The sequence below is a fragment of the Salvia hispanica genome, chromosome 1 (assembly GCF_023119035.1).
Source record: "Salvia hispanica cultivar TCC Black 2014 chromosome 1, UniMelb_Shisp_WGS_1.0, whole genome shotgun sequence".
Taxonomy (NCBI): Eukaryota; Viridiplantae; Streptophyta; class Magnoliopsida; order Lamiales; family Lamiaceae; genus Salvia; species Salvia hispanica.
In genome coordinates, this window is record NC_062965.1 from 29,582,001 (window position 1) to 29,603,425 (window position 21,425).

General features: G+C 33.7%; 4 protein-coding genes and 4 non-coding genes across 8 annotated transcripts; 2 read left to right on the top strand and 6 right to left on the bottom strand.

The window, feature by feature from the left end:
* Window positions 1–264: 264 nt before the first annotated feature.
* On the bottom strand, window positions 265–2,935 carry LOC125201719 (2-hydroxy-palmitic acid dioxygenase mpo1-like). Its single transcript, XM_048099944.1, has 4 exons — window positions 2,451–2,935; window positions 799–861; window positions 663–734; window positions 265–557 (listed from the first exon to the last, which is right to left on the bottom strand). Exons 1-4 carry the CDS (start codon window positions 2,787–2,789, stop codon window positions 441–443), a joined length of 591 nt encoding a protein of 196 aa, XP_047955901.1. The 5' UTR covers window positions 2,790–2,935; the 3' UTR covers window positions 265–440.
* Window positions 2,936–3,472: 537 nt separating this feature from the next.
* TRNAI-AAU lies at window positions 3,473–3,546 on the bottom strand. Its single transcript has one exon. It is a non-coding gene; the product is annotated as a tRNA-Ile (tRNA).
* A 2,269-nt stretch (window positions 3,547–5,815) lies between these two features.
* On the top strand, window positions 5,816–7,105 carry LOC125201512 (thioredoxin-like 1-2, chloroplastic). Its single transcript, XM_048099661.1, has 4 exons — window positions 5,816–6,200; window positions 6,283–6,447; window positions 6,518–6,682; window positions 6,761–7,105. The coding sequence occupies exons 1-4, from the start codon at window positions 5,991–5,993 to the stop codon at window positions 6,944–6,946; spliced, it is 726 nt and encodes a 241-aa protein (XP_047955618.1). The 5' UTR covers window positions 5,816–5,990; the 3' UTR covers window positions 6,947–7,105.
* A 4,565-nt stretch (window positions 7,106–11,670) lies between these two features.
* On the bottom strand, window positions 11,671–11,754 carry LOC125202901. The gene has a single exon (XR_007173232.1). It is a non-coding gene; the product is annotated as a small nucleolar RNA R44/J54/Z268 family (small nucleolar RNA).
* A 231-nt stretch (window positions 11,755–11,985) lies between these two features.
* Window positions 11,986–12,074, bottom strand: LOC125202900. The gene has a single exon (XR_007173231.1). It is a non-coding gene; the product is annotated as a small nucleolar RNA R44/J54/Z268 family (small nucleolar RNA).
* Window positions 12,075–12,156: 82 nt separating this feature from the next.
* LOC125202898 lies at window positions 12,157–12,230 on the bottom strand. The gene has a single exon (XR_007173229.1). It is a non-coding gene; the product is annotated as a small nucleolar RNA Z267 (small nucleolar RNA).
* A 6,064-nt stretch (window positions 12,231–18,294) lies between these two features.
* On the top strand, window positions 18,295–18,777 carry LOC125193630 (E3 ubiquitin-protein ligase RNF130-like). The gene has a single exon (XM_048091468.1). The coding sequence runs from the start codon at window positions 18,295–18,297 to the stop codon at window positions 18,775–18,777; it is 483 nt and encodes a 160-aa protein (XP_047947425.1).
* A 319-nt stretch (window positions 18,778–19,096) lies between these two features.
* Window positions 19,097–20,614, bottom strand: LOC125202493 (flotillin-like protein 3). The gene is made up of 2 exons (XM_048100894.1): window positions 20,051–20,614; window positions 19,097–19,961 (listed from the first exon to the last, which is right to left on the bottom strand). The coding sequence occupies exons 1-2, from the start codon at window positions 20,612–20,614 to the stop codon at window positions 19,104–19,106; spliced, it is 1,422 nt and encodes a 473-aa protein (XP_047956851.1). The 3' UTR covers window positions 19,097–19,103.
* Window positions 20,615–21,425: the final 811 nt, after the last annotated feature.

A 21,425-nucleotide genomic window follows, 5' to 3' on the forward strand; every position in this document is an offset into this window, starting at 1 on the left:
AAATAAAATAAATATAAAGTCTTGACTAAATAAAAGTGTCTCTTTCTGTTTGTACAGCGTTTGTTGTGCCTTTTCTTTTCTTTTATTTTCTTTCCTACATACTATATGTCTATTTATCTTCTTTCCCCTTCTCTATTTTGATAATAAACAAAGACTTGTTACATGAAAAAATCAAAATACGGAAAAAAAAGTAATTTGCATTTGCAAAATTCAAATAAATGGCATGATAGGATGCACTTTGTGGTACCATTTGAGCCAATTCAATTCTCTTCAAATCTTTTGCAGGATTCTGTCATTACTAACTTATTAAGTATTACAAATGTGTCACAACACATCAAATTATTGGACACATACTCTGATCATATTTGCAGTGAGTGAGATTAGAATTCACCATATTTGTGCATAGAAATATAAATATGGTTGTAGCAACCAAATCAATACTAAGAAATTAACTTATTTTTGGATTCCTTCCAAGCCCGGATTTCAGCATCGACGTTCGCTTGAACTCTAGCATTAAAGCCTGGGCAAGGCTCGTAGTCAAATGCATACTGCAATGCCTATGGCCATTCAACAATAAATTATCATACTATTAATTTTTCAAAAGATAAAAGTTCATAGGTTATGCAAATGAGACCATTGGGTGGTGATAGAAATCCATATACCTCTAGCAGTACAAAGAATGGTGCCATGAGGAATGCTTGCGCGAGATTGTCCAGCAGCGCTGGCGCTCGTTTCTGCAGAATTTGTGCCATATTACTATCTCAAGATACTAAGGCATGACAACTGATATCAACTCACCTCAAACACACCATGCCCTATGAACTGTCCGGTCCAGCAGACTAACTGAGATGCCAGAACCACCTGCTCAAATGATTCAAGATTCAGCAACAAACTCGACCCCCATATAGATTACGAGCATCTCCCAGATCTTTTAAGCACAAATGTAAAAACAAGAGCCATAAAAGGGAAACTTGATTGAGATGCATCTTACTCCCAACATAAGATAGATTGATGATCCCTAGCATAAGAAATGCCAGAAGAGCAGAAATATTCATATGTTTACTCATATAAACAGGCACGTCACACACTGAAGATTCGTCACTCTAGCAATTTCTAACTACTTTAGTATTTTTCCTAAATCTTATAGAGCACGTGTATACGTGCAGAGAACGTTTACTACATTAAAGGATATTTCTTTATGCAGCAGCTGGGGGAGAAAATTGAGGATTGAAGGAAGAAACGACACAAAAAGGAAACATGAGTGCTGCCAGAGCTGGTTTTATAGAAGCATAAAGATAGGAACACCACAGTTCATCAAGACAAGAAGGAGGTTTGGGTGAAGGAGAGGGATAAGACTTACAAGACGTGTCCAGCAATTGCACAAAAATTTCCTTAATTTCCAGTAACGAAGATTCACAGTGTAAAAACAGTTACATCTTAGGTAAAGTAAAGCTGGCTGAGAAGCCTAAACAGATAGTTTTCTAAAGCACCTCCTCCCCACCCCCTCTCACCGAAGAAGAATAATCTGACATGGAATCAGCCTTGTAATAAGCTTAACAACTGATCATACATCTTGGAGAGGTAGATTTTAAAAACAAAAGATTTTACTTAGAACCAATGAGAAGACAGGCTCATTAGTATAGTAAATTGCAGGGACCTTATAATGGGGAACAGAAGAATCCATGAAAGAAACATAACAAACATTAATGAAATACATTTCAGCACGTGGGTGTAACAAAGATCATGACATGAACCTGACAGTGTTTATTCATACCACTCGTTATTTCTTTCCTATTGAATACTGTATGATAGCCAGCAGCAGCATTCAAGTGGCTGAGAACCACATCAGTTAGTAACTAGTGTTAAGGATCAAAAGGAAATGGTAGTTCATGACATTCCGACAAACTAGAAGGTTAAAACTAAAATTGTAACCCCTAGTTACGTGACTAAAAAATGCTACCAATGAGGCACCCATAGGCAAGGGACCAATAATTCCTATTGCACACCTTTTTAACAGGTATGATTGCTATGGAACGAACCCCTTCAACTAAATTATGAAATGATCTGGCAGATGAACACAGCTTATATTCCAAATCCATGACATGAAAACCAAATAAGTAACCGTAATTATAGATCATCTTTGTTCAGCATTATACTTAGAACTCTGCATACAGAAGTATATAAACTCAACTGGACAAATGCTGTTAAGAGGTTAGATTACACCAGCAACACAATGAAAGCAAGATCCAATAAAAAAATTACACCAGCAGCACAAAATATCACCAATTAGCAATAACTTTCTATCAATCAAGTTTGCACCATTCTCTTCCAACTATCTTCAATCAAACCACAAATAAGTAAAATCCATAACCCCTTAATCAACAACTTATTTCCACATGCATATTACACCAATTCGAACAATTAAAAGCATCCAAATTCAAGGAAATTACCTTCCAACCCAAAGAGAAGCCGAGGAGGTGAGCAAGAGCACTGCTTCCAGCCCAACACAGGAAACACAAGAAAGCAGCTAAAGAACCAGCTTTTTTGTCCAAGCTCACATAATACAGAGCATAGATGAGAGTGCACAAGAAGCCGTAATTGAGGACCAGGAAGCTCTGGCCCAACGGATGAATGGGAGACTGAGGGAATAAAGGCGGAGTGAAATTCAGAAGAAGCAGAGCTGTGAACAAGATTGGCCAAACGAAGACCATATGCAAAGCTATGTTTATGGGGTTGTTGTGGTAAGCTCCATAGAAAGTGAACTGCTCCTCCAAATCAAACATGCCCATCTCCAAATTTCGCACCTTGTTCTGTTTCCTGCAGTTAGAAATTGAATACTGTGTGATGAATTAGACTGGGTTTGATTAAGAATGGTTGACAATTGTGGAATGGGAAAAATCAGCGGAATTGTGGCTTAGTAAAATATAAAATCGACTAATTTGATTGGATTGGGGTATGGTATTTTCTTGGAAAAACTTCATTTATTTATTAAATTTTCCAACAAGTTAAAAAACTATGGTGCTGATTAATCTTTGCTTCTAAGTTCTAACCATATATTACCCTCTTTGTTAATTCTTATAAGCATAAATATGTGCGTATTCTTTCTGCATTTGAGATTTTAGAGAAATATTCAAGTAAACTTATTGAATATTTTGCACGTCATATATAATCAAAACACACTAAATGCGTTGAATTAATTTGCAAATAAATATCTTAGCATAGTGTATTGCGTCCACGCTAAATTTTATCCAATATGCTAGTAGTATAGTAGTCTATGTTTCCAATCAATCATCGAAATTAGCCATAAATTAAAGGAAAAAATGTCATAGGTAAAATAGAGTGGGCTCAATATCTTATCCAGGCAGGGGCAGTAAAAAGGTAGCCCAGTCCAAAATCAAGCATTTCAATTATTAAAAAAAAGGCCCATTAACGATTTATAATACTCCAATTTAAAATTTAAAAGTTAAAAAATTGGCCCATGCAGGTTTCGAACCTGCGACCTTCGCGTTATTAGCACGACGCTCTAACCAACTGAGCTAATAGGCCAGTTGTTATTCGTGTTCTTGTTTATTCTATTAAAATGTTAGAAATCGATAATAGTGGCTAATTAGACTTTTTGTTTCTTTTTAATTTAGTGGAATCATTTTCAGGAATTTTGTCATAACCATGAATTCATTCAATAATATGAGTTCACTCAATAAGGTAATGGATCCAATATAGATCTTCCTAATCTATTAGGCTGAAAATAATTCCTAATTTATAGTCTTAACTCTAAAATAGATTGTGGACTAACCCATCTGCGCGTAAATTCATTTATACTTCAGCTTCTGAATAATTGTGAAATGCAATATAATATTTGTTGTCCTTTTATGTACTAATAAATATATATTCAGGCACTCAGGCAGAGAGATCGATATGATTCAATATTTGTAGAAATGTGGAATTAATAATACTAGAGGAAGTGGTATGTCCTTTTAGTATTCACACTATTAGAAATCAGTTGGCGTAGAGTACTGAAACGACAAGCACAGAAACCGTGGTTTATGGATATGATGGGAAGGAAAATGTGTTCATGTAATAGATGGAGATGCTCGAACCTACGAAAACAATGTGGTCCCAACCTACCATCAAATCCAAAATATCCAACTCATAATGTTTTTACTACATCATGCTGAATTTCATTTACTCATGGTCATGGGTGAAAATTCAATGCCTGAATTTTTTACACAATTATATGTCGACGAATTTTCCATTATATTGTTCAATTGTTTTAATTACAACCTGATCTTTTAGTTTTTTCAAATTACAAAAATAATTGGAGGTGATTTGGCAGTGAAAAGAGCATTTTAATTGGTTTGAATCGGATCACATGTGAGAGATTATAACAAAATCAGTTTGTTTATAGCCCACAGATTTTGGCTTCCAGTTGGCACAATTGTTTATGAATTTTATTAGTAGGAGTATTGTTTTTTATTAACTACTATATCTATAAATATAATGTTGTCACTTGTCAGAGTGTAGTTTGGTGTAACTTGACAGTTTGGAATTTGGATCATCATATATTCATATGCATGCACCATGCACCTCATCCAAATGCTTGGGGTATATATAGAATATTAATGCTAAATATTTTAAATATTACACATAACTACATAAGAGGTGAATAAATATTAGTGCTTCAAATGAATATAATCTCAAACCAATTAGTAATGGGATAGTTATATTTTCTTTTTAAATTAGATGTATATTGTTGGGTTAGTTATTTTTTTTTATGTTCAATTTCTGTTTTATTATTGGGTCAATTAAATTCGGCTCATAAGCAATAATATCAGGATAGAAATTCATGAGTTTCATCCTAAAACCAATTAATGATAAGACATATGCGATTTATATAATGATTTCAGTTATCTCTTTACACGAATCTAGGATAGTTATATTTATAGTTTCAGTTGTTAACCCAATGTAATTAGTTGCTTAATTATAAGACATCGACAACGAAAGAGGATGTCGAATTCAGTGGACGAGATGGTAGCGGGATGCGTTGCTCGGAGTTTGGCGTGACGAGCGGCTTGCCTGTGTCACTGTGTGTGTTTTGTGTGATTACAAGTGCCAATAATAAGAGTTTGGTATAAATATAATAAAAATATGTAGGAAATGCTTATAAAAATTATAAGGTGATTTTATGATTCAGTTTGACTAATCCAATTTATTGAATCTCCAAAAAGATTTATCGATGGATAAAATTTAAGATCGGAATCACCAAATCCGAAATAGGACAAATTTTACGAGGCCATTTATCGAGTCATCAAAACCTTGACTTATGTTTCACTTCAATATTCCACATTTTCATCAATCTATTTAATTAAACTAATTAATAGATGTCGTTGAAAAATTATAATATGAATAAATAAGATTAAACGACACTAATCTCGATCAATGCGATCTCAATTGCTACGCCAAAATGTATTTAAATATTGGAGTAATTAATATGATTATTTAGCAAAGAATTTATGGCCAGATAATTTAAAAGAGAAAATGAAGTCAAAGAAAGATTTGAAGGCGTGGAGCTGAAATCAAGAAGAGAATCCTATAAACAGCCACCGGAATCTCAGCAATACCTAATCTATCCAAATTTATTATCCATTTATCCTATGAATAATCAGCATTTTCCCCTTATCCATACCACAGTTACAGGAATAGTTAATTTCCTCAAATGACCCAAGAATCTCCAGTTGAAGAAATAATATGGATAAGTTCAAAACTCTTGGCCCCACTCTTTCCCCTTTCGCTTTACCTTTACTCTTTAAATCTCCTCTCCCACAAAGACAAAGCCACAAGCATCTCAACCAAAGAACCCTAATTTCTTCCCCTTGTTTCCTAGCACCCTTCTCTTGATTTTTCATTTTGGTGGGCTTTCTTGTTTTTGCTCGTTTGTTGGTTTTGTTTGGTTTCTGATGCGATTAGGTTGAAAAAGTTGAAATCTTGGAGATATGTCTTGTTGTTTGAAGTCTGGAAGCTCTGTTTATGGGTCCAATGATCTTGCTTTCAAGAACAGAGCAAAAGGGTCTTTAAGGGTTTGTTCTTCAATCCAGACCCTTCATTCAAATCCCAGTGAATGTTTAGGCAAAACCCTTCATTTGTCAGATCAGAAACCTGCTACCAAGTTTGTCATTGATTCCCCCAAATCAGACTCTTCCAATGTAAGCATTTAATCCCTTTATGTGTATTGGCATTAAGCTTTGTGCAAATTATCAATTTTGATGTTTATTAATAATGATTTAGGCACATACATCATTGAGATGGTGGGAGAAATTCCTTCATCAAAACATGATAGAGATTCAATCAGCTCAAGAACTAGTGGATTCATTGCTGAATGCTGGTGAGAGATTGGTTGTGTTAGATTTCTACTCCCCTGGCTGTGGAGGTTGCAGAACTTTGCATCCAAAGGTACAATCTTTTTGTGATCATTTTCAAGAAAATGATTAATGATAAAGGCCTAATCTTGATACTTGAACAGATATGCCAGCTTGCTGAACTGAACCCTAATTCCCTTTTCCTCCAAATCAACTATGAAAATCACAAGGAGATGTGTGATGCCCTCAACATCCGAGTGCTTCCCTTCTTCAGATTGTACAGAGGTGAAGAGGGGAGAGCTTGCAGCTTCAGCTGCACTAATGCAACGGTAATAGTCTAATGTAATTGGCCTTGTGTTTTGTCCTTTGCATAAATCTGTATTCATGTTCTGTAACAAATGTTTCAGATCAAGAAATTCAAAGATGCATTGGCCAAACATGGCACTAGCTCTCGCCGGCTCGGGTCGGCAAAGGGGCTGGATGAATCGGAGCTGTCTGCATTGGCATCTCGTGGTCTGATTTCAAGAAATGTGGAGGGAAATTCATCCATGGAGTGTGAAGTGGAAGAAGGTGGTGTCTTTAGCTTAAGATGACAATTTGGTTTAGACTTTAGAGAGTAAGGCCATTAGTTCTGGAATTGGTAATTCATGTATTCTTTATCTCATTTTTTTTCCCTCTCTTTTGTTTTCAAATGTAAATAATTATTGATAATGGAGTCCTTTCCATTCTTAATAAATCAATAAATTAATTTATTTCCCCGTTGTAAACAAGAATACTTTGCAAGTTGCAACCGATTTCACTCTCTTATGTTAATCACACAGTGAAACGAAATTCCAAATTGATCCTTATCTGCAATTTTTGTTTTGGGAAAATTTAAATGATCAAATTGAACTGGATCAGTGTGATAATTAAGTAATATTATCCTGAAATTAAATGTGTATTCCCTAAAATTACTCTTTTCCAGAAATGAATTTTATTTATTTTTATTAAATGTAGAGTTATAGTAATTTAAATCATGAAATTTTGTCAAATTCTGGTCTATCTCACGAATTTTGAAATTGCAATATTAAATCATAAAGTTTCAATTTTTCTTAGTTATCTCATTGTGCACAAAATGTCTTCTTTTAACCATGTCCAAAACGATGTACTATTGTTATAAAAAAAATCTTTTATAGTCCTAATTTTCTCATTTATCATCTTATTTTATTGAAGTATTATTGTTTTTAACATCATAAAAGATGTCAATTTGTGTATGGACGAGACAATTGAGAAAAAATTGATACTTAACTTTGATATTCGAAATTTAAAGTTTACGGGAGACATACTATAATATGACCAAACTTCACAATATAAATGGCTAGATCCCTTAAATGTATTAATGTTTTTAAATTTCCAAATTCCAGTGATGAATTCAACATGTATGTAAGTCATATAGTCAAACTTTAATTTATTTCATGTTACTTTTACTGAAGTCTTTTAGTTCTCACAAATGTTAAATTATTATATACGTATATCTCTCTCTATAAATTTCTTTTTATAAATAATGAGTAATTGTAAATTGCATTTTAAAAAAATTATTGTGTTAATGTATATTGAAATTTTAAACTATATTCGAATCAGTTAGAAAGCCAAAACATGGATGCATATTTTGATATTTACATAGTCTATGGTAAATGACTACAGTGAAATCGTTTTATTCAATAAATTTCACGACACAAAGTTTAATGAAATAAATTACGAGTATTATAGTATTACAAAGAAGTGTACATAAATAGAAAAATATGTAAGTGTATAATAAATCAATTAGAATTTCTTCATTTTTTATCATCCTTAATCGTAAAATATAAATCACCACTCAAATAAACATATATTGTATGTTCAGGTTAGAACTTCAGTGTTTGAGAAATACTACGATTGAAACTATAGATATTTATTTTCATTTAAAACCTTATAAGATGGTGTATGTATTTCTATATAATTTTTAGTGATAATAATAACAAAAAAAGGTTTGAAAGTGAACTCAAATTCAGTGCACTATATATGTTGGGTCGGAAATGGTGACGTGTCCCACCATGGATTAGAAACGTGAAATAATTAGGTGGATATCGTGGCGCTGACGAGGATGTCTCAATTATTGGTTTAAAAAAGCTTATTGTACCTCTAAACTTGTTCTATTTTTACATCAAATTCTACGTCAAATTTTAACTGCATTAATTGTTTCGGTGATTGAATAGCTGTCACATATCTCGCACGTTTCGATTTGGTGTATCTATGGACTATTAGTCTAGTAGCGTGACATTTTCTATTGCATTCATACATGATCTATTTCATTCAAGTAGTAGCGATATAGTATGATTTAGAAATAAAAGAATTGTGTTTTAACTAATGTGAATATGTAAATTTAAAATTTATTTCCCTTAAATTCTAAGTAGTTTATTTCTTATTTCTATTCTCATTTCTTTTTCTTATCATTGTTTTTTTCTTTTAAATGTAGATTTAAAACAAAAAGGTTAGAAATGTTTATGTTTCAAAATCAATTGTTTTTACTTACATTGATGCCGATCATATTGTACTTGTTGGTTATATTTGGTGGGATCTGTGTACTCTATCTTTAAGGATCTTTTATGGAGTACTCCTTTTTAGTAGGTTTAATTCATATTTCAATATGAGAAATGTTTTGGAGACATAGTGGCATTGCCATGATAGGGTGTAATTAGTAATTTTGAATTTAATTTTATTTTTTATTAAAATTATAGTTTATCAATATACCTTATTGCCCCTACATATATAATTATCTAATCAAGGAGTATTAGTTAAGATCTACTCCATAAGAGTGCTTCATTAACAGAAATATATATGGATTTAGCTGGGACCCACAGCTTTAAATTAATTGATCCATATCATTTTTTTACATGTGCTTTAAAAACAAATGAATCAAAAAGATAAGAAAAAATGTCAACAATTTTCATTAATAATTACAAAATAATTAAACATATATTAAAAAATGTTAAAAAATTTCGAATGCTTAAAATTAATACATTCTTTACTTTTTAAAATAGTATTAAATTGTATAAATTCTTAATTTTGAAACTTTACAAACCTCTATCAAAAAAATTATCACATTTTAAACTCATTTATTTAATATTTCAAAGCTTCATATTTAATATTTACTCTTTTTTATAAAATATAGTACTAGAGTCTTAGCTTAATCCTTCATGCAATAAATTAAAATTTGAGAAATAATAGTATATTAATAATGATTCAGTTCACATTTTTAATTATAAGAATTTCATAATTTTGATTTTATTTTTTATTTTTAAAATTTGATTTTTTAATTATTACAATTTTAAATAAGTAGAAAATTTGTAATTTTGTAGAATATATACTCTCAAGAAAATACAGATATATAAAGAAAAAAAATGAAAATGTGTGTGGTTATGTTAATCAATAATCAGACATCACATTAATGTACCATATTAACTGAAATTCTTCACATTAAAATCCCCTAAAATTAGAATTATCCATAATTACACTATTAAGGATATATTAGTTAAAATCTATATCATATTTATGGAAAAAAGCCATAGGAGTATTATGTCATAGAGATATTATGTCTCTAAATCACTACCCCTTCTCGGTAAATACTTTCTAAACAATTGAAGAAAGGTACCCAAAGGATCAATTAATTTGTTCCAAGAAATGCCATGAGAATTAAAATTTTGTTCCTTTTTAGATAGATTTGTACCTATCTTTTCTTTATCAATTTAAGTTCATTAATCTGCCATAATCTGTTTCTTCACCTTGACAATTGTTCAAAAGATATCATATGCATCTATACTATCAAATGCATTTACTTACTTTGTATCACACATCTCAGCGTGTCACTATTTTTGCAGATTTTATATTACGAGTTGGATTTATTTTACTCATATCATTCATGAGCAAAGTCATTTTCCATTTACCTGGAATTAATTTAAAGACTGGATTACAAAATGGTAGAGTTAACATCTTTTTAGCACCCAATGCAAGGAAAATCACATTTAAGCACCTAGAAGACTGATAATCACATTTTAGATGCCACTTGGTACTATTTTACCCGCATATCAATCTTATACTTGGGTCAAGATATCTAAATTATGATTTTTTACATTATATAGTAAAAAAAAGTGCAAATCTCATTTTTTAGTACTATTTTTTTGTAGTTGACTCAAATTTAAATTAATTTAAATTATTAAGATTGGGAATATTTAATTTCCACAGTGAATTAATATATCGAATACAAACAACAACTTGTTTGCAAAGAGTCTCCCTTGCAGCAGAGAAAAAAACTCGCATTAATAAAACATGGTCCTATGAATTAAAATTTCGAGTGAACAATCAACTAAATATGTTTCATTGAAAACAATAACCAGGATAATCAGTTAGGAAATAAAACTTATACTGGAGTACTAATCTATAAGAGCATCCCGAACGCTATTGGCCGGGCCGCAAATCGCGAGTCCCAACCCGGGCACATGGTTAATTGGCGAGGAGTCAAGGCCTGGGCCAATCCCAGGGCTGCAGTTGCATCCCTGAACCGCTCCCGGGGTCCGGCCCAGCTCAGGGTTACGCATGACGGGCCGCAAACCCCCAAATAATTTTTTTTTTCTTTTTTTGAATTTTTTTGCCTATTTATACCCATTTCTTCAACATTATTCCACCAATTTCTCCATTTCTATCCACTAAATTATTTCAATATTTTTTCTAGGACTTGTAATTTTTATTTTCTAGGTCTTCATAATTTTTTTTCTAGGATTTGTAATAAAATTTTCTAGGATTTGTAATTTTCTTTTTTCTACTGAACAGTGAATTTTCATGGTTTTAATTATTCGACATTTTCTATTTCACGAGTAAAATAGGTTGGAGTTGTGAATAGTGCAAAATAATAGTTGAGGCCTGCAGGGTTAAAAGAGTTGCAGACTAGGACTCTAATTTAGGGGAATGATTACGTGGAGAGGACTTGGGGCCTGGATTTGGGATGGGGTTGGGGATGCCCTAAAAAGATAAGAAATGCACTAAAAACACAAACACAATGATTTGCCTCAGAGGTAGTGACAATCGAAGATATCAACATTCTTATTCTGGTAATATGCTTAATAAATGCATCATTGGCAAAGAGAGTTAATAGATAAGAAAATAAGGCCTCAGCTACGATGATTCATAGAAACAATCATTGTTCAAAAACTCAATAATATACAATATTATGCATCACTGGCCAACACATACAAGAGAATTCAGGAAAACAAACAAGTTCTAATGGAATAAAACATGAAATATGTATGCAACAGAGAGATTCCCAAAGACAAATCATCATATCCTAATTGAATGCAGATGTCCCTGTCTGTTAATCATCACTTGCATACAACAATCACTAAAGTGAAACATAAAACACAAGTTTTCATGACAATTGATAAATCGATCTTGTAACAACCAAGTAATAATAGCAACTGTTGGCAACTAGTATTACACAGTTTTCAAATGGACAACAAAATATCCAAATAAACCACCTTATGATTCCAAAAGATGATAGAAAGTTTGGTTTTAAATTCTATGCCAAACCAAAAAAAGGATGCAAAACTTAAGAATTGTCATTTGAGCATCAGAGAGATTCCCATTAGACTAAGTCATCTTTTCTCCTCAAGGAGTTCTGATGTCCCTGTCTTTTGTATCATCACTTGCTTCATACATCATAATAATAAAACAACATAATCCGAAAAAAATGGATCATATTTTCTGATTTCAAATTAAATATCTTAATGCCCCGAAGCCTCAGTTGTACAAGTTTTTTCATAATGAAGAATTCACTCAAAGTATATTTAACACCATCATCGGCGCAGCGCAAGGGCATTCCAATAAATATTACTACCAATTACACAAAAAATGCATCAGAGATTCTGATTTCCGTGTAAAAGTATCATCTTTCTCCAATTCGAGTAAGACAGATTGTAAATATCATCACTTGCACACAAATTTATCAAATAAAACCTGTTGCACAAAACAACGGAGCTGAAATCCGAAAACCTGGAAACGAATCCAGCTGGTTGATAGCTATACAAATCATTTCAGCAGAAATAAAACAGGGATTGCTGAGGTTGATTGTGTGATTGAGATTTAGGGTTTATGAGGGGCCGTATATTTATATATAGGAGATTGTATCTGAAATCATCACGTTTCGGCAACTGGGCTCAATCTATCATTTGTTTTTGTGGGCTCCAAAAATACCACCAAAATAAATTTGGCCCATTAATTCGGTCCATGTAAGTTTAAACATTTATAAAGTAAGAGGCTCCATGGAGTAATTTTTCATTTACATATTTATAAAGATATTAATTCGGTCAATGTAAGTTTAAAAATTAAGACGCAATTATTAGCATTTGATTTATTTTTTTTGAAAATAATCGTAGTTTTGAAGTAGAGAGTGTTTATAAATTGATGGTAAATTATCTTAATCTTTTGCTTTTTTAGGATTTTTATTTGTATCTCCTAATTTTGGTTGGTACACCAACAATAAAAATAGTTTTCAAAGTGCTGGTGGTATACTTAGACACATAAATTAACATCAGTAGTATTAAAAAAATGTTCTTAGCCGTTTTTTTTTGTTGTGTTAGCAAAGTAGCTGAGTAAGTTTGTGGATGTATTCCCGACAGGAATTATTGAGTATTTTTTAATCTTTTAACAAAAACTTACTCCCTCCGTTCTAGATAATTCGTCCCATTTTGACCGGACACGAATTTTGAGAAATGTAATGAAAAGTGAGTTGAAAAAGTTAGCGAAACGTGAGTCCTACTTTTATAGGGAAATTGGTCTATAAAACCATGAACTTTGCCTAAAATTTGGTATTTCCCATGAACTTTGAAATTGGTATATAATATCACGAACTTTGCATTTTGTTTGGTATTTCCCACGGCATGTCTATTACTATATTGACTAACTTACGAGGCTTTTTCATCATACTTCACACAATTAAATTAACGTGATTTTCAACGTAACTTTTTTATCCTACATGTTATGAACTTAAAAAACTGGTTCAAAATATTATAAAACATATCACAGTTGCGTAAGAAGAAATCAAAATTCATCTTTTTTGAAAAATCTAAGAAAAAGCCCTTTCATTAAAAAGGTAGAAAAAGTCGAAAAACACGTTAAATAAGATTTTGATGAAAATATCTTATTTGAGTGAGTTTGGGAAATATCAAACAAAATGCAAAGTTCATGATTTTAGAGACCAGTTTCCCACTTTTATATATTAGTTTTATAATAAAATGTGAGTATGAATGAGTTAGTGGAATATGAGGTCCACTACCAAAAATGATAAAAGGTGAACTGAGACGTACCGAAATAGAAAAGTGGGACAAATTATCTGCCCGAGGGAGTATTAAATGACAGAAAAACCAAAGATACGATGAATATATAAAAACTAGTCCATAATAAAAACAATGAAGAAATAAAGAAAAAGCAAAATTACACCAAATGGAGGCAACATCTTATATATATATATATCCCACCAACTTCCTTCGGCCACGGCATTGCTCTTTGCCGTTTATCATCAAGTAATCCCTGACCGGAGAATAGTTATTTGAGCCCCTCGGCTTCCTTCTTCGGAGCGTAGAGGTATCCCTCCAACTCCAACTTACTTCGCCCTCCACCTTCTCCTTTCCTTGATACTCACCCAACTTCAATTCTTGCTCCTTCCCCCTCTGGCTGGAGATGGAGAGGTTCTTGGCGTCGAACTTGGCGGCATTCTGCCTGGTCAGCTTGGGGCCAACCTTGTTACATGGTTCAAATTAATTAGCTAGCTTTGATTTCCGTTGCTTCTACAAATTAGAGTTTCCTAAATTTCTTAACTTCTTTTGATTTATAGTATTTTTAAATAAGTAAATGGCAAGTTATTGGCCAGATTAATATGATTATAAGTTTTATACCTTCTCTTGGCGTCATACATACATGGTTGAAATTAATTAGTTTTGATTTTCTTTTCTTCTACAAGTTCCCTAAATTTCTTTAACTTCTTTTGATATATTAACTTTAATTTCCTAAATAATTTGAATAAGTAAATGAAAAGTTAGTGAACATCTTCTACAAATTTCTTAACTTCTGTTGATATTTATTAGCTAGTTAATTTACTATGATTATGAGTTCTATACCTTCTCTCCGTGGCCTTGGACGCCGACGACGGGCTGCTTGACGTCGGCTTCGTAGACGAGGAGGCCGACCTGGTCGAGCTCGAGCTGGACCTTGTCGACGACCTTTTGCATGAACTGCCTGGTGCCCTTAATGATGCCCTCCATGGTCGGGGACGCGGCGAGGGACCGGGTCTCGCTCTCGACGATGCCCTCGAGAAGAGAATGAGGAGATTTATGATTCAACACACAAATTGAAGCTCCTATTTGTAGAGGTATATATAAACAGATCCCGACAAGGGAAAGGAGATGGATTATAAACAAATCATCGAAATCTTTGAATCGAGTTTTTCGGTACTACGTAGTCACTATCTCTAGGTTTCCTATCGCTATACTAATTCCTATGGATTTTAACAAATAATATTTGACTTATAATAATTCTATTAGAATTCGGGTCCAAATATTGATATTTGTATATTTTTCTTGTTGATATTGAATAAATGAATGTGAATTAATTAAGTTTTTTAACCTTTATTTTCAATATTTAATCTGTTAATCACACATTTAATTATTTAATTTTAGTCTAATACTCATTCCATGGAAAAAAAAAACTATGTTGAGCACAACACAAAGGATGATTCTTTTATTGAAAACACATAAATTCAAATAAACATTACATTTGATTTGGGATTTTTTAGAAGGAAATCTAACAAGGTTACGTTGAAAACACATAAATATAATATCCCAAATGAAAACACATAAATATAATATCCCAAATGACTAACTACGAAGATAAAATGAAGGTTACGTTGATGGTAACAAGGTTAGAGACATGTTATTAGTTGAAAGATCTACTATTCGTAAAATGGCTGTCAAGCTTGAAATAAGCAAGATTGTACTAGGTGTTAAAAAGGAAAGAAATAAATCCACCAAGGCAGGAGGATAATCCGACAATAGGGTGACTTTATCCAAGAAATTGCCTCCTGAAATTGACCAAAATCTAGTGCAAAGAAGTGCCCTTGAGCTAGCTACAATTTGCAAAATTACATTGTTGGGCAAGAATGCAACAAGGTCTCCTTTAATTTATTAGCCTCAATTTTAAAAATATTGCTCTGTTACAGACTCTGAACTTGAATTGCTTCAATGATGAAGTTGAGCTCATAAATGAAAATAATGTGGAAGACTTGCAGAGATGGTTCAAAACGTGGTTCATATGTATGGCGATATTGTGCCTCACGGAAATCTGGTATATACTTAATACTCATTATGTATGGAGCTCTCTCAGGTTTTATTCAAATAAGTTGGTTTAGATTATTTGAATAAATTCCAAAATTGGTCTCTTACGTTTATTAAAAAAATTGATAAGAAAGGTGAGATATGAGATGATATGTAAAATAAAATAAGAATTACGTGCTTCATGTCAATATATGCAGAAATAAGATTTTTTTTCGTTGTTGTTTAATAGAAAAGAAATGATCTAAATTTGTGTAGTATTAAGTAACGGTGGCTTAACTTGACAAATTGGTGAGTTACATATATATGGTTAAATTTATAGTTTTGGCAAGATTGAGGCAGACCTTGTCTTATATATTGAACTTTGGGTTAAGGTTTAATATGATATCAAACAATTGGAAATGTCCAAATATAATTCTCTATCTTGGTATTACTATTTTATCAAACATGTAGTGTGTTAGTTTTTTATCGTAAACAATATATTTTGGTCTATATTTAATGGTTCTATCAAAAATTAATGGACAGTCATAACATTCGGACAAAAATCTATTTGGTCATATGTAGATGTGTATGGAGTAGTTTTTTTTTTTTTTTTTTTTTTTTTTTTTTTTTTTTTTCTCATTAAGGCAATATATTTTTGGTTTATATTAAATCAATTAAGTAAAAATGTAATTCATCACATTTTTTCCGAAACCATTAAACATGAACTATAATATTTTTTAGGATCAAAAGCTAATACACTTAGTATGGATCAAAAGCTAATATTTTCCGAAATCGAGACGCGTCGGAGAGGAGGAGGGTCGCAGAGCACATCAGAAGCAAAGTGGTGCGTGATCACAGAGATGATGGTGATGGAATGTGTGTGGTTTGCCAGGACAATTTGGTTGAGGAAAATCGGGAAATCGCGAAGCTTGATTGTGGGCATCATTATCACCAGGGCTGCATCACCAATTGGCTCTATGTCAAAAACACTTGCCCCTTGCCCCTTGCCCCTTGTGCCAAACTACTGTCTTAGTATAATTCTTGTATTTTAATTTGTTTTTAAGGGAGAATCAGTTATGTACACGACCGATGCTTAATATAAAGTCTCTTATGATCTTATCCAATCTATTGAGAAAATCGATTTATTTTATTAAAGTATTAAATAATGGATAAATAATAATGTAAATAATTTATTTTATTAAATTATAAAAACACAGAAAAACTAAAGATATGATGAAAAAAAATTATATAAAAACTAGTCCATAAACAATGAAGAAATCGACAAAAAGAAGTGACAAAGTAAACGATAAAAAGTAGTCCAAATAAAGAATGCAGGCATCCGGTTTAATTTTGATCGGTAGATAGTTGAGGCATCCATGAAGGTGGAAGCATTCTAGTTTGTTCTTGCACCGTTTTGAATAATGGAGGCAACATCTTATATATTCCACCAACTTCCTTCATTGCATCACTACCACTGGAGTTATCTCCGTTAGTCCAGATGCTGAGCTTAGAATTCCACACTTAAAAAAGAATTGTGGTCTATTATATATAGATTTTATAATAGCGACGATGAATTTTTGTTTGCGTTTTATAGAATGAAAACTGTTTTTGGGGCGTAACGATAATTTATGTTTTTAAAGTGTTGGATTTTTTCTATTGATTCTTTTTCAGTTCTAATGAATTATTTCGATCTATATATGTTTTGAATATTGATATACTACTTTCTTTGTACTATAAAAATGGACATTCTTTCCATTTTGATCCGTCTATACAAATAATTCATCCGTCAACCATTTATTATCTCACTTTGATTTAAATTTTTTTTTTTAATTTGTGATTGAAAAATGGGGAAATTAGTTAGCGAGTGTGACCCCATTTTTACGTATATAGGATTTATTCTTTAATTAGTGATTTAGTTGAACGTCCGGGTTGCACTTAATCAAGATGGAAAAGCGTAAATAAGATTTTAAATTGTGGACGTCTCGAAATAGCAAAATGAGATATAGTATTTTTTACAGAAGTATATTTTACAGACGCAAGGTGTAATACGATACAAAATACTTTCTCTAGGTGGCCTATATTTTCTACGAAAATATTTCAATTACATTTTCTTTTTATTTCACTATTACTTTATTAATAGTACATTAGAATGTGTAAAATATCTTTTTTATGGGTCAAAATAGAGTATAAAAAGTGAATTATAATACTATTGCAAATTTATATGCAAACTAGAAAGTATGAGGATCGTGCAAAGAATACATTTTGTAAATTGGTGCAAGCTCAAACATTCTGGTATGATAAAAAGGAACGTGCCGGATAATAAACAATTTATTGACAAAATAATTAAACTCTAAGTATTTTTATAATAAAAACGTCTAACGGTTATATAATATAATAATGTCAGGATTAAAGTTAACGTTGAACTACAAGGAAAGTTTTACTCCACAAGGAAAGTTGTACCTATAAATAGACGCCTAATTAACACCTCTCCAATCTTACTCTGAAATCTTGCTCAGAATTCCAAAATTTCCTTTGGATTTTGACACAATTCATTCTTGTGCAAGAAGATGGCTGTCTACAGAAATGGCGCGACTTGGTACGACCGGTCGATGCTGCAGAGCGACGAGACGATCTTCGTGATCCCGCCCAATCAGAGCCGTCACCGCTCCTCTAATTGGTACGACTGCTCGATGCTGCAGGGGGACGACACCATCTTCCTCGTCCCACGCATCCAGAGCCGTCGATTCGTCGCCGCCGCCGACGGTCATGATCGAAATCAATTAGGGGTTCCGAGGAGGAGGAGGATGATGATCGCGGAGCACATGAGAAGTAAATTAGTGGTGCGTGATCACAGTCACAGAGATGATGATGATGATGATGATGATGATGGACTTGGAGTGTGCGTGATTTGTCAAGACAATTTGAATTTGGTAGCGCAAAATCATAAAATCGTGAGACTTGATTGCGCCCACTATTATCACCCGCGCTGCATCACCAATTGGCTCAATGTCAAGAACACCTGCCCCTTGTGTCAAGCACCTGTCGTTTAGTTTAATTGCTGTATTTTAATTTGTTTTTCTTTTAAGAAAATCAATTATATTTGCTCAATTCTTGTTGATTCAATAAAGTCTCTTATCCAATTTATTGAAAAAAAAAACATCAATGTAAATAATTTATTTTATTAAAGTATTAAATAATGGAGAAAATAATAATGTGAATAACTTATTTTATTAAATTATAAAAACGCGAAAAGACTAAAGATATGATGAAAAAAAATGATATAAAAACTAGTCCAAAAACAATGAAGAAATCAAGAAAAAGAATTGACAAAATAAACGATGAAAAGTAATCCAAATAAAGAATGCAGGCATCCAGTTTAATTTTGATCGGTAGGTAGTTGAGGCATCCATGAAGGTGGAAGCATTCCGGTTTGTTCTTGCACCGTTTTGAACAATGGAGGCAACATCTTATATATTCCACCAACTTCCTTCATTGCATCACTACCACCAGAGTTATCTCCGTTAGTCCATATGCTGAGCTTTGGCTGGAGCCCGCGCACGGCCTCGGCATTGCTCTTTGCAAGATCTTGAAACACTCCCTCCTTTATCATCAAGTAATCTCTCATGGCCGAGTAGTTTCCTCCAAACGCGCCGAGAATGGAGCGTATGTAAGTCCCTTGCGCCTCGGCTAGAGCAGTGAGCCCCTCGGCTTCCTTGAGCTTGGCGTAGAGGTCTCCCTCCACCTTCTGCCTCCGTTGATACAGCTCAGCCTCTGCTGCAGCCTTGATCGCCTCCGACTCCTTCTGCTTCTCGTAGAGATACGCCTCCGCAGCTTTCTGTTTGGCGTACAAGACGGCATTGGCTTCCTGCGACTTGGTTTCAAACTCAACGGTGGCTTTGGTGAGGAGATCGGCCTTGAGTTTTTCCGTGGTTGTGAGTGCGTTCATCCTCTCCACCTCTCTCTGAAGCTCGGCCTCGCGGATGGCGACCGCCTTCTTGGACTCGACCTGCGCGACTTCAGCCTCCCTAGCCCATCCGGCTTTCTTCATAGCGAGCTGGGCGTTGGCTTCCGCAGCCATGGCCTCCTGCTGGTTCTGATAGATCTTGACATCCGTCTCCACCTTGAATTCCTGCTTCTTCCCCTCTCCTTGCCTCTGGGTGGAGATGATCTTCGTCTCGGCGTCAATCTTGGCAGCATTCTGCTTGGTCTGGCCGTCTCGAAGCTTGGCACCAACCTAATAATAATGCATACATTGTTGAAATAATTAGTTACTAGTATTTTTTATTTTCCTACTAATTAAGGGGTTTCCTTATAATTAATTACCTCGCCCTTCATCTTGGCCTCAGCGACATCGATCCGGGCCTGGTTGGCGGCTTCCATTTGGACCTTCTGGCCAAGATAGGAGAAGTACTCATGTCCGGGGACGTCAACGAGCTGCTTGACGTTGGCGTTGTAGATGAGGAGGCCAAACTGGTTGAGCTCGACCTGGATCTTGTTGAACACCTCTTGCTTGAACTCCTTGGTGCCCTTGAAGATTTCCTCCATGGTCATGGAGGCTGCGAGGACACGTGTCTCGCCCTCGACCACGCCCCCCACGAGGTCGGTGACGTGGTTGGATGTGGTGGAGTGGGAGGACATGAGCTTGGCGTACTTGAGGATGCTCTCGGCATCGTCAACGCGGGGGCCGATGGTGAAGACGGCGGGGAGGATGAAGGGGAGCTTCTCGGCGCTCATGGCTTGGACTTGGAAGGTGTAGTTGACCGGAGAGAGGTCGATTCGGGTGCATCGTTGCCCGGGAAACACCCACGACTTCCGAGTCAGCTTCATGTCCTTGATCCATCCTCCCGTTATCACAAGGTATTCCGATGCTTTAGCTACTTTATACATTATCACAATCTTTACTTTGTACACACAAATTAGAACAACAAGAGAATAATGAGATTTGTGATTCAACACACAAACTCAAGGTCCTATTTGTAGAGGGATAAGCAAATCCCGACAAGGGAAGGAGATGGATTTTATAAGGAAAATTTCAAACTATTGTAATCTTTTTTTCGGTGTTAATCGCTATCTCTAGGTTTCCTTATCACAACACTCATTCCTATAATAATACTCACTCTATTAATTAAAAAATGTCCTTTTTGACCGGATATTGATTTAAAATATATTATTTGATTTAAAAATAATTAGAGTATTGATATTTGTGTATTTTTGTTATTGGATATTGAATAAACTGAAAGTCGTCATTGTAATTAAGATTTTTCCTTTATTTGTGATTAAAATGTTAATCACATAAGTATATAATTGATTAATTTAGTTTTAATACTCATTCTTCATTAAAAAAAATCGACAAACTGTGTTGAACACAAACGATGATTTTTATATTGAAAAAACATGTACTAAATTCAAATAAAGATAACATGTGGGGTTTTTTAGAGGGAAATCCAAAAAACCATGTATGAATATCCCAAAGGAGTAACTACTGAATAAGTTGGAGGTAAATCTAAGCTAAAAAACTTATAAAAGCAATGATTACATCCAAAATGAAAAGTTAGCTAACACTTGGCCCTAAGAAAAATTTCCTCATTGGGAAGACTACAAGGCAGAGGGATTGACGGCAACTTATAAGTTACTCCCCCGTTCCATAGTAATAGAGACATTTCTTTTCGGCACGAAGATTAAGAAAAATTATATTAGG